Here is a 27237-nt window from a genome sequence, read left to right as displayed (position 1 = left end):
GAACCTGGAGCCGGGCGGGGCCTGCACATCCGGCCCCACCCACTCGAGGCCTCGCCTCTCGGAGCCCGACCCCGGAGTAGCGGACACACCCCCTCCTGGCCCGGCTGTCCGCCTCCGCCCAGCCTTTCCTCAACCAGCTTCATTTTTCTATTAGTCCTCCAGCCTCCCGGTTTCCGACTTTACACTAAGAGGGATGCATCCTGGAAAACCACATTACGGGGTCGCGTCTTGTTTGGAGAAAAGGCCGGGCTTTTGCATCTTAGGATATACATTCACCTTTTCAAGGGCCTGGCATAGATTTGATTAATCAGCCTGGAATACCCTGTACCTGCTGACCTGGCCGTTTTTACCTCCCTACCTTACCACACTCCCAGGAAGATTAAGCAGGGAGCGTTTGGAGTCTTCTTTGGGTCCCCACCTTGAGCTAGACGTGAAATTGACCCCTGGGCTGCAGCATGGCTGTAGCCCTCGACTCTCAGATCGACTCGCCCCTGGAGGTTGAGGGATGCCTAATAATGAAGATGGAAAAGGACCCCGAGTGGGCATCAGAGCCCATTCTGGAAGGATCGAATAGCTGTGAGACTTTCCGCAAATGCTTCAGGCAATTCTGTTACGAGGATGTGACCGGACCCCATGAAGCTTTCAGTAAACTCTGGGAACTTTGCTGCCGGTGGCTGAAGCCAGAAATGCGTTCCAAGGAGCAAATACTTGAGCTGCTGGTGATTGAGCAGTTTCTCACCATTTTACCCGAGAAGATTCAGGCTTGGGCACAGAAGCAGTGTCCGCAAAGTGGAGAGGAAGCGGTGGCCCTGGTAGTGCATTTGGAGAAAGAGACTGGAAGACTGAGGCAGCAGGTGAGAGAGGATTTTCCAAATTTTTGTACTTAGAAAAAAGGGAATGGGAAAGGCATGTGGGCAGGGATGTGTTGTAGAAAGAAGTGCTTTTCAGAGAAAGATAAATGGTACTAATAAAAGACCCTGTAAGGGGGTCTTTTCACTTTAAGTGAATCCACTTAAAAGGGGATCAGAGTTTCATATGAAATACAAAAGTAAAAGCTTTGGTTGAAATATTATCTTGCAATGGAAACCAGACATTATTCACCTAAGCATTTATCGTCATCTTTGGCATAATGTTTGCAACAAAACAATATAAGAGAACAATATGGTTTTGCGTCATAGAGGTTCACTTACGCATTTTGATCAAAAAAGGCTATTCTGTTCCCCCTTTAAAAAAAATAAATAAAAAGACTTCATTCGTTATCCCAGAGCTGTCTCCAAGCATTTACTTTTCCACTCACTGTCTTCTGAAGTGCTCTCATGCCGTCATTTCTGTCACTCTCCTCCAGTCTAACTGCCACATCTTCATTTCTCAGTGGCTTGCATGCTCTTCTAGTTGTTCTTCAACCTCCCTTTCATGAACCTCGTGAAATCCTGCAGTATTTGCAAGATTTGCAGTTTCGCCTTGCACCGGACTTGCATTGTGTATAGATCTATCAGCAGTTTGCTGTGTTGGTCAGGGATAGACGGATAGATGTGGATATTAATTTTGGAAGTTTTCATTTCACTAGTGAATATATTCATGTCCTGGTAACTTTTACTTCTTTGTGAATTTAACAAATATAAAGAGTCAAATAATATCTATTCTAGCAACAAGGAGGCTCTTTCACTCCTGGCAGATTTCCCCCTCTGTTTAGTAATAAAGATTACTCTGGCTGTGCGTGGTGGCTCACATTTGTAATCCCGGCAATTTGGGAGGCCGAGGCGGGTTGATACCTGAGGTCAGGAATTCGAGACCAGCCTGACCAACATAGTGAAACCCCATCTCTACTAAAAAAATACAAAATTAGCCAGGTGTGTTGGTGCATGCCTGTAATACCAGCTACTTGGGAGGCTGGGGCAGGAGAATTGCTTGAACCTGGGAGATGGAGGTTGCAGTGAGCCAAGATCGTGCCATTGCGCTCCAGCCTGGGCAACAAGAGTGAAACTCTGTCTCAGAAAAAAGAATACTCTTCTATTACCTTACACCCAGACTGCTGGACAGTACTCTTAGCCCAGCGCTCTCAGATACTCCATTGGGGATGGAGTGGAATTTTCATTCCTTCTCATGTCTCTGTCCTTCTTTGATGTCTTTCCTAGGAGAATTTCGCCCTGCTATGGGCCTGTTTTACTCCCTCTTATGGTATTGACTTCATTTCTCAGGTCAGCAGTCCCGTGCACCCGGAGAAGCATGCCCTGCTTGGAGCAGCGTGGGAGGTGGCAGACTTCCAGCCAGGGCAGGTGGAGACCCAACCCAGGGTGGTGTCTCGGGAGGAAGCTGGAAGCCTCCACTCAGGACACCAGGAACAGCTGAACCGAAAGCGAGAACGTCGGCCCTTACCCAAGAATGGTAAGAGGGAAGACTTGGAGCATGCCCAGTGCAGAGGCTGCGGCAGATTTCCACGGTACCCCCAACACTGTGAATGCTCAGTGGAGGGCCTCCCAGATACATATTCGAAATAGAGTATTTAAGGAGAAAGGTTTCATTCACTTCAAGAATTAGGAACATGTGCAATATAAGTGAAAAGGTATCATAAAGTTGGAAACTGAGTCTGGGAAACATGGGAAAACCCAGTCTCTACAAAATCGCAAAAAAAAAAAAAGAAAATTAGCTGAGTGTGATGGCATGCACCTGTGGTCTCAGCTACTCAGAAGACTGAGTCAGGAGGATTGCTTGAGCCCAGGAGGTTGAGGCTGCAGTGAGCCGTGATCACACCACTGTATTCCAGCCTGGGTGACAGAGCGAGACCGTGTCTCAAAAAAAAAAAAAGATCCAAACTGGGGAAACAGATTGCCTGGACCAGCTATGAGATCTTGTGGTGGTATTTAAACTCTCCACAGCTAGACACAGTGACCCACGTCGTAATCCCAACACTTTGGGAGGCCGAGGCACTACAGTAATCTTGTGTTTTTCAGTCCTGCCATGTGTATGTGCTCTTGGCTGACTAAACAAGTCAAAAAGCTCTTTGAAAGGGAACAAGACATTTGTGTTCGAAGTTTGACTCACAAGGCATCACAGAAGTGGCATACGAGAGGGATAAACAGTTAAGACTTTGCAGAGGAGGGACCACTGACATTCATAGCTGCCCTGCACGTGAATGAATCAGGTCAAGTACTAAGAAATGATTACCCTGTCCTTCCCAGTCCACAGTGATCTCTCCATCTCCTGAACTGTGGCTTCATCTCAGGCTTAAAGAGAGGAATGGAAACATCACTGGACCTGCCGTCAGAAGTCTTCTGTTTATATCTTGTCTCTGCCACCCTCTGTCTGTGAAGTTGGGCAAATAATGTGAAAAGGAACATGAATGCACAGAGGCTAAGAGCTTAGGCTTTAGAGGCAGACAGACCTCGATTCAAAACCTAGCTCTGCCATTTTTTTTTTTTTTTTTAATCTATGAGGCCTTGGTCAGGATACTTCTCAAACTTTCCACTCTCTCATCTTTATTTTATTTTATTTTTTCTTTGAGGTGGAGTCTTGCTCCAGGTTAGAGTGCAATGGCACGATCTCGACACACCACAACCTCCGCCTCCCAGGTTCAAGCGATTCTCGTGCCTCCTGAGCAGCTGGAGTTACAGGCGTGTGCCATCACACCTGGCTAATTTTTGTATTTTTAGTAGAGACAGGGTTTCACCATGTTGGCCAGGCTGCTCCTGAACTCCTGATGTCAGGTGATCTGCCCGCCTTGGCCTCCCAAAGTGCTGGGATTACAGACGTGAGCCACCACGCCCAGTCCTCTCATCTTTAAAAGGGAAGTAACAAGGCCATTAGTGCAGATTAAATGAGGCAGCGTAAAGGAGCCAGTGCATGATAGTGCTCAATAAATGTTAGTTTCCTTTCCCCCAGAATGGCACAATTATTTTTAAACCTCAAGTATGTCTGACTTACACAGCTCTTCACTGAGAGGCAAGATTCAGTACTACTATACTTTTTTATGCCTCCCCAAGTTTGTATTATGATGGAATGCATTGCAAATGTCCATGGTTGAGAGAGAGAGAGGAAGGGAAAGGAAGGGAAAGAGAAGAGGGAGGAAGGGAAGGAGGGGAGGAACCACAGCCATAGTCTCACACTGAGACGTGAGTGGGACCAGAGCATTGGCGGTGCCCTTTCAATCAGATATGTGCTCTCCAGTTCCCACAGTCCTTACCTGGCCCCCTTCATCTTGTACTTTACTTGCTTACCCCCAGAAAGAATTTGAGGTTGTGATCCCAGCTTTAGGGTACTGTGGTTCTGGGCATTGTTCTCAACTCACAGAGAAAATGGTGAATTTATATTTGTTGGTGTTTCAATACATACTCTTCTCTTAAAACGAGAGACAGCATGAATTAAAGGGTCAAAGCCCAGATTACTAATCGTTTCTTTCTGTTCTTACAGCTCGGCCTTCTCCCTGGGTTCCTGCCCTTGCTGATGAATGGAATACCCTAGATCAGGAAGTGACAACCACACGGCTTCCTCCTGGGTCCCAGGTACATTGTAATTGTCTTTTTTTTCTTTGAGATGGAGTCTCACTCTGTCACCCACGCTGGAGTACAGTGGCACGATACCAGCTCACTGCAACCACCTCTGCCTCCTGGGTTCAAGCGATTCTCCTCCCTCAGCCTCCTGAGTAGCTGGGACCACAGGTGCATGCCACTACACCTGGCTAAGTTTTCATATTTTTAGTAGAGATGGGGTTTCACCATGTTGCCCAGGCTGGTCTCAAACTCCTGACTTCAAGTGACCTGCTCACCCCGGCCTCCCAAAGTGCTGAGATTACAGGTGTGAGCCACCATGCCCTGCCATAATTGTCTTCTCTGGCCTTCCTTACTAGGGTATTTAGGCACAATGCTTTTCTGTGCCTTCACTGTCCTCAAATTTTTATACTCCCCACAAGAGACTTTTTCCCCATTACTCCTTTTCCCAAAAAGATGGGACCCAGTCTTCTGAGTAATGAGACTCCTTGCTGGATCATCTTGCTTATCTTGTCATCTTATGATTCTTTCTCTTCTGCTTCATTTGGCACAAACTATCCACTTGTTCGTCGATTTCAGTTCTTATTTAGGGTCCTTCTCTGCCTCATCCATGATTGTTCATCCTTTGAAGACCTGTGCAGTTATCTTGGTAGTCATTGGTGTTAGTGTCATTACAGGAACCAGTGAAAGATGTCCACGTGGCCAGAGGCTTTTCCTACAAAAAGAGTGTGCATCAGATTCCTGCCCACAGGGACCTCTACCGGGATTTCAGGAAGGAGAATGTTGGGAACGTGGTCTCCCTGGGTAAGGATTCCTTCCCTTTCCAAATATAAGACTTGGGGCTTTCTAATGTATTCATTTCTACTGATTAGAAGATAGTCAGATATAAATGTTAACACTTAAAGGATCTCTAAGGATTGTCTAGTGTAATTACTTAGCCAGGTTCTCTTCCTTCACCCATTCCTTCTTCCAGTAAAAAAATAATAATAATTTAGTGATTAAAACTTTGGAGAGGAGTTACATATGACTGTCATATTTGTATTATATAAAATGGTATAGTACAGTAAATGGTATTATTCCATAGGAAACTGAGGCTTAGAGAGCTTAAGGAACTTCCCCTGGTCAAAAAGTGAAAGAAGCAATGTAGCTAGGATTCAAATTACGACATGTTCATCTCTTTTGTATTGTAAGCTGGCACATTCTCAATTTGCTTTCTGTTCTTAACAGCTCTTTCCTATTAACCTCACCAAAATGTATTCAGAAGTTCTTTTTTTAAATGAAATATGTTATTAATGAAATATTTTGTTTTCAATAAGTACTTATGAAAATATATCTGTACCAATAATTTTCAAATGTGAACTCCCAGATTATCTTTCCCCTTCATGTAATAGAAGAGTGGATCTCAATCTCTTTTGAGGAGAAAGACGTCTTTGATGTGTCTCAGGACCACAAAGCTCTATCATAAGCTATACGGCTTTTTTTTGCCCACCCACCCTCAACCTCCTTAAGCAAAACAAGTCCATTTTATTTCTTTGATGTATGTATTTATGGGTTCCTGTAAGTTTTTGTTTGAAAATTAGGTTCTTCTACCTAATTTTTTTTGGCTTTACTGGGGTACAAATAAATTTAATATTTATTAAATATATGCAAATAAAGCCAGGCACAGTGGCTCATGCCTGTAATCCCAGCACTTTGGGAAGTCAAAGCAGATGGATCATTTGAGGTCAGGAGTTCAACACCAGCCTGACCAACATGGTGAAGCCTCATCTCTACTAAAAATACAAAATTAGCTGGACATGGTGGAACATGCCTGTAATCCCAGCTACTTGGGAGGCTGAGGCAGGAGAATAGCTTGAACCCAGGAGGCAGAGATTACAATGAGCTGAGATCACACCATTGCACTCCAGCATGGGCAACAAGATCGAAACTCCATCTCAAAAAAAAAAATGTATATATATGCAAATAAAATTATGTATATTTAAGAATGTCATATTGCAACTTGATTTTTTGTACATATACGTTGTAAAATAATAACCACGTTTGAGTTAACACATCCATCACCTTACATGGTTATGTACTTGTGTGTTGAGAACACTTAGGATCTACACTCTCAGTAAATTTCAGGTATACACTATAATATTATTAACTGTAACTATCATGCTGTATAATTAGAATTTATTAATCATGTAACTGAAAGCTTATACCCTTTGACCACCATCTCCCCTTACCTAAGCCTCTGGCAACCACTGTTTTCTTCCCGCTTTCTCTTAAGTTCAGCATTTTAGATTCCACATGTAAGTGAGATCATATTTGTCTTCCTCTGTCTGGTTTATTTCACTTGACACAGTGCCCTCCAAGTTCATCTGTGTTGTCTTGTCACAAATGACTGGATTTCCTTTTTTTTTTTTTTTTTTTGAGACAGGGTCTTGCTGTCACCCAGGCTGGAGTGCAGTGGTGTGATCTCGGCTCACTGCAACCTCTGCCTCCCAGGTTCAAGCAGTTCTCCTGCCTCAGCCTCCCAAGTAGCTGGGACTACAGGTGCATGCCACCATGCCCAGCTACTTTTTGTATTTTTAGTAGAAACGGGGTTTCACTATGTTGACCAGGCTGGTCTCAAACTCCTGACCTTGTAAACCACCTACCTTGGCCTCCCAAAGTGCTGGGATTATAGGCATTGAGCCACTGGGCCCAGGCTTCTCCTTTTTTATGACTGACTACTACTCCATTATATATTTTTTTCCCTGTATTTTCACATTTTCAATATTCATTTGTCAGCAGATTCTTGGGTTATTTCCATGTCTGAACTATTATGAATAGTCCAGTGACTATTCACTGTGAACTGTGAACACGGGAGTATGGCTATTTCTTCAAGATGCTGATTTTGTCTCCTTGGGATATATACCATAAGTGGGATTGCTGGATCATATTGTAGTTCTGATATTTTGAGGAGCCTCCCTAATGTTTTCCATAATGGCTGTACCTGTTTACATTCCCACCAGTAGTGCACGACGATTCCCTTTTCTCCAAAACCTTGTTATTTGTCTTTTTTTAATTGACAGATAATAATTGTATATATTTATAGGGTACAATGTGATGTTTTGATACATGTTTACGTTGGGGAATGATTAAATCAAGCTAATTAACAAATCCATCACCTCAGCGTGGTGTGGTGGCTCATGCCTGTAATCCCAGCAATTTGGAAGGCCGAGGTGGGTGGATTACAAGGTCAGGAGTTCAATACAAGCCTGGCCAACATAGTGAAACCCCGTCTCTGCTGAAAATACAAAAATTATCTGGGCGTGGCAGTGTGCACCTGTAGTCCCAGCTACTCGGGAGGCTGAGGCAGGAGAATTGCTTGAACCCAGGAGGCAGAGGTTGCAGTGAGCTGAGATCATGCCACTGCACTCCAGCCTAAGGGACAGAGGGAGAATTTGTCTTAAAAAAAAAAAAAGAAAAAGAAAAAAATTTATCACCTTACATACTTATTTTCCCATGGTGAAAATATCTAAAATCTACTCTTTTAGACCAGTCACAGTGGCTCATGTCTGTCATCTCAGCACTTTTGGAAGCCGAGGTAGGTGGATCACCTGAGGTCAGGAGTTTGAGACCAGCCTAGCCAATGTGGCAAAACAACATCTCTACTAAAAATACAAAAATTAGCCGGGTGTGGTGGTGGGCACCTGCAATCCCAGCTACTTGGGAGGCTGAGGCAGGAGAATCACTTGAACCCAGGAGGCATAGGCAAGTTGAGATCGTGCCACTGCATTCCAGCCTGGGTGACAGAACGAGACTCTGCCTCAAAAATAAAAGAAAATCTACTCTTTCAGCAATTTTGAAATAGACAAAGCATTACTACATATTATAGTCACTATATAATAGATTACTAAATCTGTATAATAGATTACTAAAGTTTATTTCTCCCATCTAACTGAAATTTTGTACCCTTTGACCAAATCTCCACTTTCCCCATTCCTCCTTCCTCCTTCCCCAGCTTCTGGTAACCATCCTCTACTCTCTATTTCTATGAGTTGGGCATTTTTAGATTCTGCCAAGAAAGTGAGATCATGTGATATATGTCTTTTCTGTGCCTGGCTTACCTTAGTTAACATATGTCGTCCATGTTCATCCATGTTGTTGCAAAAGGCAGAATTTTCTTCTTTTTTAAGGCAGAATAGTATTCCTTTGTGTATAGAGACCACATTTTCTTTGTCCATTCAGCCACCTGGTTGCTTCCGTATCTTAGCTATATGTGAATAATGCTGCAGTGAACATGGTAGTGCCTCTTTGGCCTACTAATTTTAATATTTTTGCATATATACCCAGTAGCAGGATTGCTGGATCATATGGTAATTCTATTTTTAGTTCTCTATGGAACCTCTGTACTGTTTTCCATAATGACTTCCCAATTCACAACTCCGCCAACAGTATTCAGAGGTTTCATTTTCTTTTCACCAGCACTTCTTATTTTTGTCTCCTTGATGATAGCCATTCTGAAAGGTATGAAGTGATACCTCATTGTGGCTTTGATTTGCATTTCCCTGATGATTAGCGATGTTGAGCACCTTTTCATGTACGTATTTGCCATTTGTATGTCTTCTTTGGGAAGATGTCTATTCATGTCTTTGTCTTATTTTTTAATGAGATTGTTTGGTTTGTTGTTGTTATTTTGCTATTGAATTATAGGAGTTCCTTGTATATTTTAGATATTGACCCCTTAGCAGATGAGTGGTTTGCAAATCTTCTATTCCATAGATTTTTTCATCACTTTGTTGACTTTTTGTTGTTGTTGTTGTTGTTGTTTTGGATTAGTTTTTTTTTGCTGTACAGAAGCTTTGTAGTTTGATATAGTCTCACTCATTTATTTTTGCTTTCATTGCCTGTGCTTTGATGTCATATCCAAAAAAATAATTGCCAAGACCACTGTCAAGGAGCTTTGTCCCCTGTGTTTTCTTCTAGGAGATTTATGGTTTCAAGTCTTACATTTAAGGCTTAATCCATTTTGAGTTCATTTTTGTGAGTCGTGTAAGAGAGGGGTCCAGTTTCATTCTTTTGCATCTGGATATCCAGTTTTCCCAGCACCATTTGTTGAAAAGATGACCTTTTCCTAGTGATGTGTTCTTGGCACTCTGTCAAAGATTATTTAGCCGTACATGCATGGACTTCTTTCTGGGCTCTCTATTCTGTTCCACTGGTCTTTGTGTCTGTTTTCATACCAGTACCATACTGTTTTGATTACTATAGCTTTGTAATACAGTTTAACAAAAAATTCTTGACTTCTCATCTCTTACAGTCCCAGTACATATATATGTATGTATGTTGGGGTGGGCATGGAGGGGAATGTGGGGAAAAGATTCACTTTATTTTACAAGTAACAAATACTGAGTAGAAGCATACCCTGAACCTAACACAACATTGGCTACTGAGAGGGAATCAAAGATTAAAAACGTATATTCTTACCCTTAAAGGTTTTCTTTTAAGAACTAGCTACGAAAAGAAATGGTACATACGTGAGAAGTAAAATGATCTTGTAAATTAGTAGGTGTTTGTACCAAGGAAGTCATGTAAAAATAAATGTGCAGTGTCACAGCTGAGAAAGGTTTGGGTGTGAACAAGTGACCCAGGAGAGCATGTGACAGCAGAAGATTGAGGCATGCAGTAATGACTTATATGTCTACCATGAAATATGTTTCTTTTACTATAGGAAGTACAGCGTCTACATCTAACAAGATAACCCGGTTGGAACAGAGAAAGGAGCCATGGACTCTAGGTCTGCATTCCTCTAACAAGAGAAGTATGCTACGAAGCAGCTACGTCAAGGAAAAGTCAGTTCATGCTATTCAGGTCCCTGCAAGGAGTACAGGAAAAACATGGAGAGAGCAGCAGCAGTGGGGTTTAGAAGATGAAAAGATAGCAGGTGTCCATTGGAGCTATGAGGAAACAAAGACTTTCCTGGCAATTCTCAAAGAGTCTCGCTTTTATGAAACACTTCAGGCCTGTCCCCGAAATAGCCAGGTGTATGGTGCTGTGGCTGAATGGTTGCGAGAATGTGGCTTCCTTCGAACCCCAGAACAGTGTCGAACCAAGTTCAAAAGTCTCCAGAAAAGCTATCGAAAGGTGAGAAATGGCCACATGCTAGAACCCTGCGCCTTCTTTGAGGACATGGATGCTTTGTTGAACCCTGCAGCCCATGCTTCGTCCACTGATAAGCCAAAGGAGATGATACCTCTCCCCAGACTGAAGAGAATTGCCATCAGTGGTAAGGAACACATCAGCTTGGTGGAGGAGGAGGAAGCCGCAGAAGATTCTGATGGTGACGAAATAGGCGTTGAATTTATCCGCAAGTCTGAAATCCATGGTGCCCCTGTCTTATTTCAGAACCTCAGTGGTAAGAATTGTGCTTTGTTTCTCTGGTAAGAAAACAGATGTGTGATCTTGTGGAAAAAGGAGTAGACCAGAAGTGACCAAACCCAGGGGGGTGCTGTCACACACACCTCACCACTTTCACTGCAGTGTGGCCACATCACTGAAGTACTTTCAGGTGCTTGCTGCTACCCCTATTGTAGTCAGAGAGTAACAGCTCCAAGCAGCCATGGAGGAATCGTTTTCACTTTAGAGCACAGCATGGATTTTGAGTGTTTGGGTCCTCGTGGAAGGAAGACAAATGGAGTTAAAGGGTTCTAAGGATCTAGTATTATCTGATAATTGGCATAAAGTAATCAATTGTATTGGATTATAATAAGTCAAGCATGCATTATTACATTATCTAAAATAACCATTACAAAATTATGTAACAGTTTCAGCAGGTTTTCATTAAAAATGAAATAAACCTGTCTTGCGTAATCTAAAATTAGAAGACAAGAAAGGAGAGAAAAAGGAGAGAAAAAAGAATACAAAATAGATGAGTCAGATGGAAAAAAATAAGATATAAATCCAAATATATAATTAATTCCAAACTTAAAGGACTAAGATTATCAGACATTAATTGCTTATAAGAGGGCCATCTTAAATATAATACAGAGACATTAAAATTAAAAAGGCAGACAGATACACCATGCAAAAGAGAGCTGGTATTAAATATTTCGTGACTGAGAGATGCAGAATTAAATCGCCAGTTAATAACTGTGCGACAGTAGACACATCATGTAACTACTTTGAGTTTCAATTTTCTCATCTGTAAAATATGACTAAGAATACCTCATAGGGCCATATTTTCTTAATCCATTCTGTCACTGATGGACATTTGGGTTGGTTCCAAGTCTTTGCTATTGTGAATAGTGCTGCAGTAAACATACATGTGCATGTGTCTTTATAGCAGCATGATTTATGATCCTTTGGGTATATACCCAGTAATGGGATGGCTGGGTCAAATGATATTTCTAGTTCTAGATCCTTGAGGAATCGCCACACTGTCTTCCACAATGATTGAACTAGTTTACAGTCCCACCAACAGTGTAAAAGTGTTCCTATTTCTCCACATCCTCTCCATCACCTGTTGTTTCCTGACTTTTTAATGATTGCCATTCTAACTGGTGTGACATGGTATCATTGCCCACTTTTTGATGGGGTTGTTTGTTTTTTTCTTGTAAATTTGTTTGAGCTCTGGTGGGAACTGAACAATGAGAGCACTTGGACATAGTAAGGGGAACATCACACTCACTGGGGCCTGTTGTGGGGTGGGGAGAGGGAGGAGGGATAGCATTAGGAGATATATCTAATGTAAATGATGAGTTAATGGGTGCAGCACACCAACATGGCACATGTATACATATGTAACAAACCTGCATGTTGTGCACATGTATCCTAGAACATAAAATACAATAAAAAAAAAAAAGAATACCTCGTAGGGTTGTTATTAGTGTTAAATAGAATGATATAAATGAAGGCACTGTGAAAATGGTAAAATACAATTACAGCGTTGCCTGGTATCACTGTTGTTAGTAATGTTTCTTTACTCCAGCTAGAGATAAATTCTTTTTTTTTTTTTGGAGATGATGTCTTATTCTGTCGCCCAGGCTGGAGTGCAGTGGCAACCTCCTCCTCCTAGGTGGGTTCAAGCAATTCTCCTGCCTCAGCCTCCTAAGTAGCTGGGATTACAGGCACCCACCACCACGCCTGGCTGATTTTTGTATTTTTAGTAGAGACGGGGTTTCACCATGTTGGTCAGGCTGGTCTCAAACTCCCAACCTCAAATGATCCACCCGCCTCGACCTCCCAGAGTGCTGGGATTACAGGCATGAGCCACTGCACCCAGCCTATAAATTCTTACATAGAATGGAAAACTAAATCAGGCTAGGGAATGTATTCATGACTAAAACCATTCAAAAGAAATATCTGGCTGGATGCGGTGGTTCATACCTGTAATTCTAGCACTTTAGGAGACTGAGCTGGAAGGATCCCTTGAGGCCAGGAGTTCTAGAGCAACTGGGCAACACAGCGAGACTCTTTCTCTACAGAAAATAAAACAATCAGCCAGGCATGGTGGCACACTCCTGTAGTCCCAGCTACTCAGGAGTCTGAAGCGAGAAGATCGCTTGAGCCCAGGAGTTCAAGGCTTCAGTGAGCCATGATTGTGCCACTGCAGACCAGCCTGGGCAACAGAGTGAGATTATGTCTCAAAAAATAAAAAATAAACATCTGCTAAGATGGGAAGATGTATTAGGCCTAGACAGGTCTCACCAATCTGAAAATCCATCAACATGAGGCTGGGACTCTTGGGGTGGTCTCAATTATGGGAATCCAGTCATAGGCCTGGAAGAGACCACCTAGTAAGATAGAGGATAGAGATTTTTTCCTACTATAGATTACAAAACATACAAAAAGTATGTCTTACAAATTATATTTAGATATGCCCTGAAAAGTTTTATTCTGCTATAAATACAGAACATAGTCTTGTCATGCAGATCATTTCATCTCAAAGTAGAGGATTCAATGATGTCCAAAAACTACTCTGAACATAGTTCTGCTCCTTAAGGAAGACTGGTTACAAAAGTGGTAGGAAATTTGAGGGGAAAACTTCCTATTGGAAATTCTAGTCATGATTCTTAACCACTTTGGAAAGAGCCTTCTAGAGAACTAAATCATTTAGTTAATCACCGTAGCAATGGCAGATTTGGGGAGTGCATTTTTATTCTTCCAAATAAGCTTTGAGATTAGTTTACCAATTTCAATTTTAAAAATCTGATTGGGATTTTGACTATAGATTCATATGAGAAATGATATCTGTACAACTTGAGTCTTCCTATTCATAAACAGTGTCTCGTCATTTTTTCTAGTTTTATGATATTACACATTTTTATATAGACCTTCTCATTTCTTGCAAAGCTTATTCCTAGGCATATTGTAGTTCTTGTTGCCACTGTAAATGGAATTTTTTTACCTCTATATTTCTTAATGTATATAGTATAGAGGCTACAGACTCCTTTTCTTTCTTACATTGTGAACTTTATCCCCAAATGGTAGGTGTGCACTGGGGCTATGAAGAAACCAAGACTTTTCTTGATATCCTCCGTGAGACTCGGTTTTATGAAGCACTTCAAGCCTGTCATCGGAAGAGCAAATTGTATGGGGCTGTAGCTGAACAACTTCGAGAGTGCGGCTTCCTCCGGACACCAGAACAGTGCCGAACCAAGTTCAAAAGCCTTCAGAAGAGTTACCGCAAGGTGAAAAATGGCCACGTGCTAGAGTCCTGTGCGTTCTACAAGGAAATGGATGCCCTGATTAACTCTCGGGCACCTGCTCCTTTCCCCAGCACCCCAGAAGAAGTCCCATCACCTTCAAGGCAAGAAAGAGGGGGTATTGAGGTTGAACCCCAGGAACCTACAGGCTGGGAACCTGAAGAGACCTCACAGGAGGCAGTAATAGAAGATTCTTGCAGTGAGAGAATGAGCGAGGAGGAAATTATGCAAGAGCCAGAATTCCAAGGACCTCCAGGTCTGCTGCAGAGCCCAAATGGTAAGGTGCAAAACCAAGGAGTTTTAGTCCAAAAGAGGAGTAAGTGTGATTTACTGAAAAATCAGTAGATCTTGCACATAGCTCATGAATATTCCTTCATTCAACAAATATTTGAGTGCCTGTGCTACTTGAAGAACAGAGGATATAGCAGTGAATAAAACAGTTCCTGGCCAGGTATAATGGCTCACACCTGTAACCCTAGCAGTTTGGGAAGTTGAGGCGGGTGGACCACCTGGGGTCAGGAGTTTGAGACCAGCCTGGCCAACATGGCGAAACCCTGTCTCTACTGAAAATACAAAAATTAGCTGGGTGTGGTGGCGGGCACCTGTAATTCCAGCTACTCAGAAGGCTGAGGCAGGAGAATCACTTGAAACCCGGGAGGCGCAGATTGCAGTGAGCCGAGATCGTGCCATTGCACTCCAGCCTGGGTGACAGAGTGAGACTCCATCTGAAAAAACAAACCAACCAAAAGTTCCTGTTCTCGTGGTGCTTCTCTTCAAAGGAGAAACTCACTTTAGAGTGACTCAGTCCTTGGGTTCTCAGCCTTGGTTTTTGTCGGTATGGGTCAGACAGGGTTTTGTATCTCCTGGAAGTACCGTGGGGAAGAAAAACTTGGAATTACACATGAGAAAAATCTTGGATGAAGGAAGAGTGTCAGTAAGCACAAAAGAAGAACATGTTATAGTTACTTGTGGTGTGCAAGACAAAAAAGATAGGCAGAGACTAAATGAAAGACTTTATTCTGGTCCTGAGCTCCACCTGCATGTTTCCCCTGCATGTTAGGCCCTCGTGGGCCTGTCACTAGTAACTCAGGCTTAAGATGTTCAAAACTAACATCACCATCTTCCTTACTACACCATGGCTCTTCCCTGTGGGCTCCCGCCCTCATCCAGACTATCACATCTATCTGTCCCCTCTTCAGTTACCATTAGCCACTGTCTAGTTCAGTCTTCTCTCTCTCTTGCCTAGACTGTTGTAAAAGCCTCCAAACCAGTTTTCCCCACCCACACTCTTATTAAGGTTTCACAGCCATTTTTGATCTGAGCTTATCTTACTCTTCTAGTCTACATGTTAGTGTTTTCCTTCCTCAACTCTGTGCTTATTCAGAGCAGAACTACTGCCTATTTCCTACAGACACCTCAAGCCCTTTCCCATCCAAACTTTAGCTTGTGATGTTCCCTCCAGCTTGAATGTCCTTGGCTCTACATATCTCCATGTCTCACCTCCCATACTTTGTCTGTCTCTGTCTTATGGCACTGAACACTTTAGATGTAAGATCTCGCAGACATGGTGAGCTCCTGAAGGACAGGAGCTCCATCTTCCCATAACACTACATTAAGCACCCCCGGCAATCAGTTGAATGTGTGGGATAATTCAGGACTAGTTTATTGAAGCAAATGACTCTAGCTTAGTATATATATATATATGGGAAATGATAGTATGAAGGCTTGAATTAAGTCCTGTAGAACCCTGGCTTTGATAACTCTGGAAACAAAGTCCTTGTGAATCTTGTTTTTAAAGTGAGCTCCAGACACATCGTCAAATTATCAAGCTTTCTCTAAGCCAACTGCTAGGCTATGACTTCCTCCAAATCCCAGAATAACATTGTACTCAATCAGAAAACTTCAAAAGAAGTACTGACATGCCAGGTGTGGTGGCCCATACCTGTAATCCTAACACTTTGGGAAGCCAAGGTGGGAGGATCGCTTGAACGCAGGAGTTCAAGACCAGCCTGGGCAACATAGACCCCATGTCTACAAAAAATAAAAAATTAGCTGAGAATGGTGGTGTGCACCTGTAATCCCAGCAACTTGGGGGGTTGAGGTGGGAGGATCACTTGAGCCTGGGAGGTCAAGGCTGTGGTCAGCTATAATCATGCCACTGCACTCCAGCCTGGGTGACAAAAAAAGTACTAATAAGTGAAAGATGGAATTGTTAGGGCTTTTTACTTAAGTGACTAGATTGATTGATGGCTGCCCTCCTTTCCCCTTCCCATGCCACAGCCTCCGCACTTGGGATTGAGAGTTATCTGTGGTTTCCACTGAATGTATGGAAGGAAGGTAATGTTGCAACTGGCAATAGAAACAAGGCAGGAGAGCAGATGTTTCAGAACAAGGGTTTGGGAATCAACTCAACCTGAATTGGGCCTAAGTTGCACAGCTTGTGAAATGTTTACGGATGAAATAATGTGATGTCTGGAATTGGCTGCAAAGTAGTCTGGATTGGAGGAAGCAGGGAGTGTGTGGGAGTGGAAATGAAATGGGATTGGCCATGAATAGGTCATAGTTAAATGTAGGTAAGTGGTTCACGGGAGTTTATTATACATACTGTTGTTCTCCAGACTTTTCTGTGTTTGAATTTTCCATAATAAGTTAATACAAGGCCGGGCGCGGTGGCTCAAGCCTGTAATCCCAGCACTTTGGGAGGCCGAGGCGGGCGGATCACGAGGTCAGGAGATTGAGACCATCTTGGCTAACACGGTGAAACCCCGTCTCTACTAAAAATACAAAAAAATTAGCCGGGCGTGGTGCTGGGCGCCTGTAGTCCCAGCTACTCGGAGGCTGAGGCGGGAGAATGGCATGAACCCGGGAGGCGGAGCTTGCAGTGAGCCGAGATCGCGCCACTGCACTCCAGCCTGGGCGACACAGCCAGACTCCGTCTCAAAAAAAAAAAAAAAGTTAATACAAAAAAATCACACAGTTAATAACTGACCAAGATGGGACCAGACCCAGAGCTGTGTAATTCCAAAGCTTGTCTCTCTTCACCATGTCATGCTCTCTGTCCAGAAAACTTCACAGAAAATCTGGATCCAAGATGTAGTGAACGTGGATGTAGATGAAAAGAGTGAGAAAATAATTCCAATTTGGGGAACAGTGAGAATTAAGATTTCAATTAGTGTGGTTTATGGGACAGCCTGGAAAATAAAGTGAGAAGAACATTTGAGAAGAAACAGATACTCTTGGATGGGATATGATTAGCTATGTAGAGGAATTTAGTTACTCAAGTCCCTCAAGGAACTTCGACTTGGTCAGAATCTAATCTATAGATCAGTGTGATGTAGTGTGCTTTAGTATAGAGGTGAACTTATGAAAATAGGATGAATTAGAGTGGAACTTCAGGGAGATAATCCAGGTTGCCCTCATGTTAATTGGGATATGGATGGGGAATGATGGCTTGGATTATAATGTAGGAACCATTTCTGAAGGCCTACTCTGTACTGGCTGTTATTGGCCTGTTTATGAATGGAAAGAAATACAGCAGAATGAATCAGGGAAGAGTCACAGGGTCTGAGGTTAGAGAAGTGTATGGAGAGCAAATGGATCAAGCCTTGCAAGCCAGGTTGTTTATGGTTAACGTCAGACTTGTATGAAATTTGTATTGTCTTTTGTTTTTTCAGATTTTGAAATTGGAAATAGCATCAAGGAGGATCCAGCAGAGATAGTTTATAAGGACATGGAACAGCATAGGGCATTAATAGAAAAGTCAAAAAGAGTTGTTTCCCAGAATACCGACCCCAGCAAATATCGCAAAAGGGAATGCATCTCAGGAAGGCAATGGGAGAATCTTCAAGGAATTAGACAGGGAAAGCCAATGTCTCAGCCTAGAGATTTAGGGAAAGCCGTTGTGCATCAGAGGCCTTTTGTGGGGAAGAGACCCTACAGACTTCTCAAATACGGAGAAAACTTTGGAAGGAATGCTCGTTTGATGTGCCGGATGACCCACCACAAGGAGAATCCTTACAAGTGTGGTGTCTGTGGGAAGTGCTTTGGTAGGAGCAGGAGCCTGATCAGACACCAAAGAATCCACACAGGCGAAAAACCTTTTAAATGTCTTGACTGTGGAAAAAGCTTTAATGACTCCTCAAATTTTGGTGCCCACCAGAGAATTCACACAGGAGAGAAACCCTACAGATGCGGAGAGTGTGGAAAATGCTTTAGTCAGAGCTCTAGTCTTATTATACATCAGAGAACCCACACCGGTGAGAAGCCCTATCAGTGTGGAGAGTGTGGGAAAAGCTTCACCAACAGTTCTCATTTCAGCGCCCACCGGAGAGTTCACACTGGGGAGAATCCCTACAAATGTGTGGACTGTGAAAAAAGTTTCAATAACTGTACAAGATTTCGAGAACATCGGAGAATACACACTGGAGAGAAACCCTATGGATGTGCCCAGTGTGGCAAACGTTTCAGTAAGAGTTCTGTTCTTACCAAACATCGGGAAGTTCATGTGAGAGAAAAGCCTCTGCCACACCCTCCATCTCTGTATTGCCCTGAGAACCCACATAAGGGAAAGATTGATGAGTTTAGGAAAACTTTTTGATGATGATCTTCTCTTCCTAAATGCCCCTTTAGCCATTTTACCCTAATCTCATTCTTGGAAGCAATCTTTTCTTAGCTATGAAGTGTAATTCCCAAGATAAACTTGAGAATATAAATAAACTAGACACTTTCATCGTGTTCTCACCTCTGCCTCTAACTTGATCAGTCTGTTCCTCTTCTGTGTGTCTCAGCTTCTCCTTTAAGAATGTGGAGAAGATGTGTTGTCCAAGTTCAGAATGAAATACTCCTCAGTACGTTGAGGCCACTGCAGCTAGCTGGATTGCTAAGTCTGGCAACATTCAAGATCTTTCCATGTGGATGAGAATTGTTTGCAAGGATATAAAAAATGCTAAAAGTGTTTTTGTTGTTGTTACCTACTCCATGAGATCCTGGATGCAACTTGATAACAGATTTTCACATTTAGGGAGAACTTTGAGGAGTCTGATCAGAACTACATCAAATCCATCTTGGTTTTGAAGAGATCCACAAAAGAAGAGTGAAGATTTTATAGCTTTCCTCAGAAGTCCGTTACAGTGTACCTTTTTTTGTGTCAAGAAGTTGATCCAAATAGCTGGGGCAGAATCCCTGTATTGTTACTGAAGTCCTGTTACTAATGCCTTGCCCTACGTGGAGGTGAGAAGCAATTGATCACCCCTCATCCTTTTCTGTACCTGAAGACTTAAATCCACTGGCTGCTGCTTCTCCGGTCTATAAGTAATCCCAGGTCCTTGTACTGTTTCTTGTAGCCCTGCACTTACCTCTCAGTTGCTCTGGGTGCTCCTGCCGACCTCTTCTGAACTACCATGCCCTCCTCAGATGGAATAGGAGGCCTGTTCATGGTGTGTCTCACTAAAGTAAAGCAGGATTTCAGACACGTTCTAGTTCTATCCTCTAATTTCTCTGGCTCTTATTTAGAACATGACTGGTATGTTGGCATATTTCGTACCTCCCACCCCCACACTGCAGTATAATAATAGTGTTTCTAAAACTTTAAGGGGATAGGGAAGAGGTAATAGACACCGAAAACATTTCTAAGACCGGTTGTACTCCTTTGGCCTGCTGTAGATCAGATGGCCGTCTCAGCTTAAACCAGTGCTCTCGGGGCTGGCTGTTAAATCTCCCAGTCTCTATTCCTGAGGGTTCTAGTCCCTGTTCACCACATCAGAAACCTAACTGTAGTGCCCCAAGTAACTTATACAACTCTAGAGCTCACTGGGTGAAAAGTGGGAACATTCATAAAAACCTCAGTCCAGAAATCCAGAACACTGTTTTTGTTTTCCTCATTTACCTGTTTTGTCTGAAAAATCTCTTTTGAGAACCCCCAGCAGTAACCCAGTAAACACTGAAGGAAAAGTTCTGATGGGAGATGGTTAATTCACTTTTGAAGTTAGAGATAGAACCCAGAAATTTGATTTTCCAGGGCCAGTTGCTTCAGAATGGAGCCAGTGGTGTTTATTCCCGTAGTATGTAGGTAACCCAGGGTGGCTTTGCTTTGGCAAGGGAGAAGTCACAAGTTTAATGGGAAGGGAACCAGAGTCAGGGCTGTTTGTAAGTGATTATTTTGCTCTTATCTCTCCCTTTCTTTGTCAAATGCTCTTATTTGAAGCCATCTGGAAATGATATTGTTCCTTTTGGTACGTTTCAATCTTTTGAAACTTGTTCAGCAAAGTACCTAGGAGGGTAGGCGCTGTACAAAGAAATCTAATTTATGGTGCCAGAATGGGGTGTGGCCTGTTGGAAGGCAGGTGACTCAGGTAAACATTGATAAATGTTTCTGATTTACGTTTGTTGGAAATGTTATGACTTTTCACATCTCAGTAGGTTGATTTTTCTGTGTTTTCTAAGTTAAAGATTTCTAATGCTAAGTACAGTTCCATGTTGGTAGTATGCATAGCAGAGTAAGATGTGTGTGGTGCCAGTGGGCTTGTGTTTATATTGTGTAGATGTTCTGGAATTCCAGCTCTAGAGAAGATGCACATTAATAGAAATAACCACTTAGTAATACGTACACAGGATTGATATTATATGGAAGCATGATTCAGGAAAGTAGATGACTTATTCATAAATACGAAGCACTGTTATATGTAAGGCCATGTTCTAGCCACAGTGAAGGATACAAAAAGGAAGGAAGGGGCATGGTGCCTGGGTTCAAGGAACTCACCGTTGATAGAGGAATTATCACAGCAAAAGGTGGAGCCACTTACACCATGGCAGCTACAGAGGGCCAGGAGCTCAGTCATGAGAACATCACCTTCACCTGCAGAAGAGTTTGGCTAGGTTGCCCAGAATCATATTCTGTACCTTCATCTCTCACCCTTCCCCAGTGGCAGGAAAGGGTCAAGAACCTTTCCCTTTCTAGTGGGACAAACTGATTCTATTTAACTCTTATATGCCTGGGAGCAAGCTGAGGCGGAATTTGGGTTCCCCTACCTCTACTCCTAATTGTAAATGGGCTGTCTGGAAATGTGTTACATTAATTTGATGAACTTTGTTCTGAAGAAATGGAAGGTCTATCCCCCATTTTAGACCAACACTACTTGTCTCCCTGCATTTTATTTGTTTTCATCTGGTACATGTAAGTCAAAATGAATAATCATGTTCTGATCAATGTGTCTTTTAGATCATATAACATTGCCTTTATGAAGATTCATAGAAAAAGGTTTTTTTTATCTAGATCTCAGTACCAAGGAAAGCCTGATCCTAAGCGCAGTATATATATACACACACACGTCTACATATGCGTGTAGATCTGTATGTATGTATCACAAACACTGTGATTTTTGTAACTTAAGCTGCTTTTTCTCTCTTCTGGCTGCTGGAAAGCTCAACAAAACTTACAGCCCACCTCAACCACCTACCCCAACCTATATTTATTTCATTTTGTCTTATTTCCTTGTAAATTGTGTCAAATCCTGTTTTTGAAAAACAGCATAGACTGACAACTTTTCACTGTCATCTTATCAAAGGCATTTTGGAAACTGGGCTCGTATGTCCCACCTAGGCTTGCTTTGTTACTGCCACAGATACCTCCAGTTCTTACCAGTGATGTTATTAATGCATTCAACCTAATTCATTCATCTGGAAAGAAACAGTTTTTAAAAGAGGGAAACCTCACACACAAATGGCTCAGGGCAGCCTGCCTTGGTGGAATGAGTATGCGACCAGAAGCTGAAAGAGACAGTTTTAGTCTTGTCACTACTTAATGAGCGTTGTTTGATACATCATAGCCTCTCTGGGCCTTGGCGCCTCATCTGAAGAGAAGTTGAACTTGATTGCCAAGTTGCTGTGGCTCTAATGTTTCATGAGGCTGTGGAGCGTGATACAGATGCGGAAGACGTGAGAAGACCAGGCTGCTGGCCCAGCTCTCCTGTGCCTGCCACATCTGGCCATACCAAATCCATCTCATGCTTCAGGAAAGGGAAGGGATGCTGTGACAGCAAAGTCAGCCCAGGAGCTTGTTCAGGAAGGAGAAAGGGCAAGTCCCTCATGATCCACAGCAGGCAGCCCCCCAAGCACCTCCATAACCAGTGGCAGGTAGGCTGAAGTGAAGGAAGCCTGTCAGGAGGTCTGGCTCCCAGTGACAGACAAGACTCAGCTGTGAGGAGCTGGAGCAGCCCTGGCTAAAGGAGTGTCTGAGTAACTTGTGAAACTGGAAGCCTCTGCCTCTGAATGCATTCCAAGACCCGGAGCAAATAGATGTCGATTCATTGTTTTGTATCAGTGTTCACTTAGATGTCTTCTTGAAAACTTGTTCGTTGAATAAATGTCTAAAATAAATGGCTCCCATTGGTTTCTGCCATACTTTGAAGGGCGTCATTCTATTAAGGGAAAATATAATGTATCCAAAGAAGTTGATAAAAGCTGATCCTAGTAGCAAATGAAAAGATTTCCAGTCTCATTCGAGTTCACTGCTGTCACCCGCAAGTAGCAGGGGTCTTTTGTGAGTCCACAGCTGTCTGTGGGCAGCAGTCCTCTGGTGGTTGTCCCTGCCATTGTCCCAGTAATGGTCGTCTCCAGTGCTAGGAGGGAATTAGCCTTGGATACACGTGCTGCGTGCTGCCTGTGTTTCGGAGGCACCCCCCCGTAGCCTAATTGGCGGAAGAAGCCTTGAAAGTTTCTTGGAAGATAGAGTAACAGGAGGGACAAAACTTTACTCTTTTGGGGTCTCAGGCTAGGCGTGAGGATTGAAATAACACAAAACAGGTAAGAGAAAAGCATACATGGGAGTTTCCACAAGAAATGAAGACCCAAAGAAGTAGCAAAACCTAACTGTATTATGGATTGAACAAAGAGTCAGTTGTGGAAAAGTACCTAAAATGTGGGGAGAACCAAAGGAAGATAAGAATTATTTTAACAAGGTCTGTACAGATTTCCCTCGACCTTGTCTCCCCATCTTGTGATAAGAACGTTTCTTTCTTCCCAGGACAAGGAGGGCATCTTTCACTTGGGGGTTCATCTCCTGCTTTCAGGAAGTAAAAGAGGAGTGAGAGCACCGTGTGGCACCTGCTGTTTCTCAAGTGCCTTTAACTCAATCCTTATTCCCAAAAGGGCACAAATGGGGGTGGCATCTTCTGTCATCCTTCAGCGTTGCTTTTGATTGACAATTTTGGCATACAGGAAGTGTTCCAGTGGCTTCCACTTAGCCCTTCCTGACTCCAGCTGCATGGGTTGTAAAGGCAGGGTAGAGATTTTAACACTTGCTGAGGATCTATTTCCAACTATACCATCAGGAACTGTAGGAAGAACTATAGGATGGGTCCAGAGAGCCAGTTCACCTAAACATGAGGTCAATTCCAGACAAAGTATCTGTCACGTGGACTTGATAAACCTCTGCTCTGTGCAGCATGCTACAGTGGAACCCAGAGACCTTGTCTGTAGAGTATCCATAACTAGATGAGTCCCCCTGTATTTTCCTTGAGTAAATGGCCACAAAACTTTTTGGCGAAAGCCAAGATAAAAGCTCGTTATCTTCACAGGCCGTGTTCCATCAGGGTTCTTCCACAGGGTTACCTGACCTCCCATTCCTTCACAGAGACTTAAGTCTACGAACTCACTCAGGTCTGGGAATTGGAAGAGAGACTAAGTCTCTGAGGGGAAAAACAATCTCTTAAGGATTACAAATTTTCGATTCCTAAAAATCAGTTGAGGCAATTAGACGTTAAGGGAGGAGAATGAATGCTTTGTGTTCCAAGCACGAAAAGGAGCGTTGCTCATCATAACCCCCAAACTTTATGATGGGTCCAGGGGCTTGGAGGGGGAACAGTGGCTTTGGGTTCCAAGACAGGTAAATATCTAACTCACTCTGAGGTGGTCGGACTCTGGAGGGAAAATGGTGGTGGTGGTGGTGGTGGTGGTGTGTGTAGGGATCTAGGGGGGCCAAGGGGAGGGGAAGGACCTGAAAGTCCATAAGCTTGCTTGGATACATATGCAGAGTCCATGGAGCATGCAAGTGTGCTTGGCATGGAAGTTGTGCAATTATCAGTAAAGGAGCCCTCTTTGAAGACACCAGTGTGACTTTGCTATAGCATACACCATTTCTGAGAACCTCTTGCAACAGCGGCACCATGTGGCAGCGGAGAGAACAGCAGCTGCAGGCACGAAGTAATTTCCCTACAACGTGCAAGGTGTTATGTTTCATTTTGGGTTTTTTTGTTGTCTGAGATGGAGTCTCACTCTGTCACCTAGGCTGGAGTGCGATGGCGCCATCTCGGCTCACTGCAACCTCCGCCTTCCAGGTTCAAGAGATTCTACTGCCTCAGCGTCCCAAGTAACTGGAATTACAGGTGTGGGCCACCTCTCCCGGCTAACTTTTGTATTTTTAGTAGAGAAGGGGTTTCACCATGTTGACCAGGCTAGTCTTGAACTCCGGACCTCAGGTGATCCACCCACCTCGGCCTCCCAAAGTGCTGCGATTACAGGCATGAGCCACTGCAACTGGCCCATGCAAGTATTAGTAAATATCAGCACACTTCCCTTTTGGCTTGCTTAAACCCCCAGGGTTCTTGGAAAATGTAATCCAGTAGGGATACTAGAATTCCTAACAACATGGCATGTGAGGACCTCAACACAATTCTGGCAAAAGGAAATGGCTCCGTACTTGTACCCCAAGGGTCTGGAGAATTAAGTACACACCTGTTGCAGTAAAAAGGGCACTAGACTGTGTGTCCAAGATCCTGGATTCTAATTGAACTCTGCTGCTCGACAACTCTGTAATTACAGTCAAATTATTTAGCTTCTCTGGATTTTGAAATTTGGTGTTGGACAGGATGAATGGGTTCCAACCTTTTTCCCTTGGGAGGCCCTAATGGTCCCTATATGAGAATACTTGACTGAGAAAATACATATATGCCAAGTCTGTAAGTTTCTTGCCAAGGCTGGTAATCACGCCTGTAATCCCAACACTTCGGGAGGCCAAGGTGGGAGGACGGCTTGAAGACAGGAGTTCAAGATCAGCCTGGGCAACACAGTGAGAACCCATCTCTACAAAAATAAGTTTTTAAATTAGCAACTATGGTGATATACACCTGTAGTCTCAGCTACTCAGGAGTCTGAGGCTTGAGGATTGCTTGAGCCCAGGAGGTCGAGGCTGCAGCAAGCTGTGACTGCACCACTGCACTCCATCCTGGGTGACAGAACAAGATACTGTCTCTAAAAAAAAAAAAAGAAGAAATTTCTTGCCAAACCCCACCCCTTGTCATGATTCTGATACCTGCAAATTGCAAAACCTTTGATTAAATGGTAAATATAAGAGCTAACAGACTGTGTACTTACTATGTACTGGGCATTGTGCTGATACTTTATAAACGTTAATTTTCATAAGCATTCTGAGGTAGTAGTTGCATTTTACAGATGAGAAAGCTGAGGCTAAAGAATTTCAATAGCTTCTTCAAGCACATACAGCAAAAAGGTGACAGTTCTGAAACTTAAAACTTGGATCTTCCTCAGGATGTAAACTTACAGCCACCGTATTTTACTACTCTAATAGAGTTTCTAGCTCTAACACCCCTAAATTATGTGACCTCCTTGTTACTGAGAAAAAGGGAGCTGGGAGAGAGATGAACCTGATTATCTGCATGAGTTTTGGATTCCACTCTGTAGGGTCAGAATGAATTTGGAAGTCACTGGAATCAGCCTATGCCATTCTTACAGTCAGTGAGTACTGAGTCCCTTCTGGCCAGGCACGGTGGTTCACGCCTGTAATCCCAGTACTTTGGGAGGCCGAGGTGGGCCAATCACTTGAGGTCAGGAGTTCAAGACCAGCCTGGCCAACTTGGTGAAAACCCGTCACTACTAAAAATACAAAAATTAGCTGGGCATGGTGGCACACACCTGTAATCCCAGCTACGCAGGAGGCTAAGGCAGGAGAATCGCTTGAACCCAGGAGGCGGAGGTTGCAGTGAGCCGAGATCACACCGCTGCACTCCAGCATGTGCGGTAGAGCAAGACTCCATTAAAAAAAAAGAAAGAAAGAAAAAAAAGAACTGAGTCCCTTCTATTCAGCAAATGCCAAACAGATAATGTACAGTTATTTAATACAAAGATGAATTTATATCCATCTTGCTCTTTAGAGCTTATAGTCTAGAAATGGAAATGAAAACCACAACCTGAAATCCAATTGCAAGTTTGAAATGAGAAGAGTTACAATGAATGTCTTTCCGTCCTCCTTTTTTTTTTCTCCCCCAGACAAAGTCTTGCTCTGTCACCCAGGCTGGAGTGCAATCATAGCTTGCTGCAGCCTTGACCTCCGGAGCTCAAGCGATCCTCCCATTTCAGCCTCCTGACTAGCTGGGACTACAGGCACGCGCCACCGTGGTTCTGTCCCCTTTTTAATGAGGAACTAATAGGCAAGTAGGAGACTAGGCAGAGGACATAATGTTGTCCCTTATTCAGAAACAGAAAAGTATGATGACAAAGGTCATGGACCCTGCAGCCAGATATACCTGACCTTCAGCAATTGCCCCACCAGTGCACTAACTGTGTAGCTTAGCCCATCCTTTGGAACCTCCATTGGCTCCTCCGCACAATGAGAATAATGAGAGAATCTACCTGTATTCGTTTCCTGGAACTGCTCGAACAAACACCACAAACTTCGTGGCTTAAGATGACAGAAACTATTCTCTCTGTTCTGGAGGCCAGAAAGTCTGAAATTAGACTGTCAGCAGAGCCAGGCTTCCCACAAAGGTTCTAGATGAGAACCTTCCTTCCCTCCCCCAGCTCCTGGTGACTCTTGGTGCTGTCTTTTGGCAGTATAACCCTAACGTCTGCCTCCATCTTCACGTGGCCTTCTCCTTTGTGTCTCTGCGCCTCTTTTACTGTCTCTTACTAGGAAAGGGCACCCTAATCCAGTGGGATCTCATCTTGACCCTTACTTTAATCGCATCTTCAAAGACCGTGTTTCCAAATACCGTCACGCTCTAAGACTGTAGACTGACACAAATTTCAGGAGGACACTATTCAACCCACTGTACTATCTCATAGGATTG

The 27237-nt window shown here is 43.3% G+C and overlaps 1 protein-coding gene across 1 annotated transcript; it reads left to right on the top strand.

The window, feature by feature from the left end:
- Positions 1-50: 50 nt before the first annotated feature.
- On the top strand, positions 51-22555 carry ZKSCAN2 (zinc finger with KRAB and SCAN domains 2). The gene is made up of 7 exons (XM_017887192.1): positions 51-854; positions 2199-2385; positions 4408-4499; positions 5162-5288; positions 10186-10869; positions 13944-14435; positions 17833-22555. The coding sequence occupies exons 1-7, from the start codon at positions 456-458 to the stop codon at positions 18753-18755; spliced, it is 2904 nt and encodes a 967-aa protein (XP_017742681.1). The 5' UTR covers positions 51-455; the 3' UTR covers positions 18756-22555.
- The last annotated feature ends 4682 nt before the right edge of the window (positions 22556-27237 follow it).

The sequence above is a fragment of the Rhinopithecus bieti genome, unplaced genomic scaffold (genome assembly GCF_001698545.2).
Source record: "Rhinopithecus bieti isolate Rb0 unplaced genomic scaffold, ASM169854v2 scaffold_13348, whole genome shotgun sequence".
Taxonomy (NCBI): domain Eukaryota; kingdom Metazoa; phylum Chordata; class Mammalia; order Primates; family Cercopithecidae; genus Rhinopithecus; species Rhinopithecus bieti.
This window is presented reverse-complemented; position numbering and strand designations above follow the sequence as displayed.

What these genes read in the sequence shown, in the direction of transcription:
- ZKSCAN2 (XM_017887192.1), top strand. Translation starts at nt 456, where the DNA reads ATGGCTGTAGCCCTCGACTCTCAGATCGACTCGCCCCTGGAGGTTGAG. An exon ending in TCGGCCCTTACCCAAGAATG is followed by an intron (nt 2,386 to 4,407) that starts GTAAGAGGGAAG and finishes CTGTTCTTACAG; the next exon opens with CTCGGCCTTCTCCCTGGGTT. An exon ending in GGCTTCCTCCTGGGTCCCAG is followed by an intron (nt 4,500 to 5,161) that starts GTACATTGTAAT and finishes GTGTCATTACAG; the next exon opens with GAACCAGTGAAAGATGTCCA.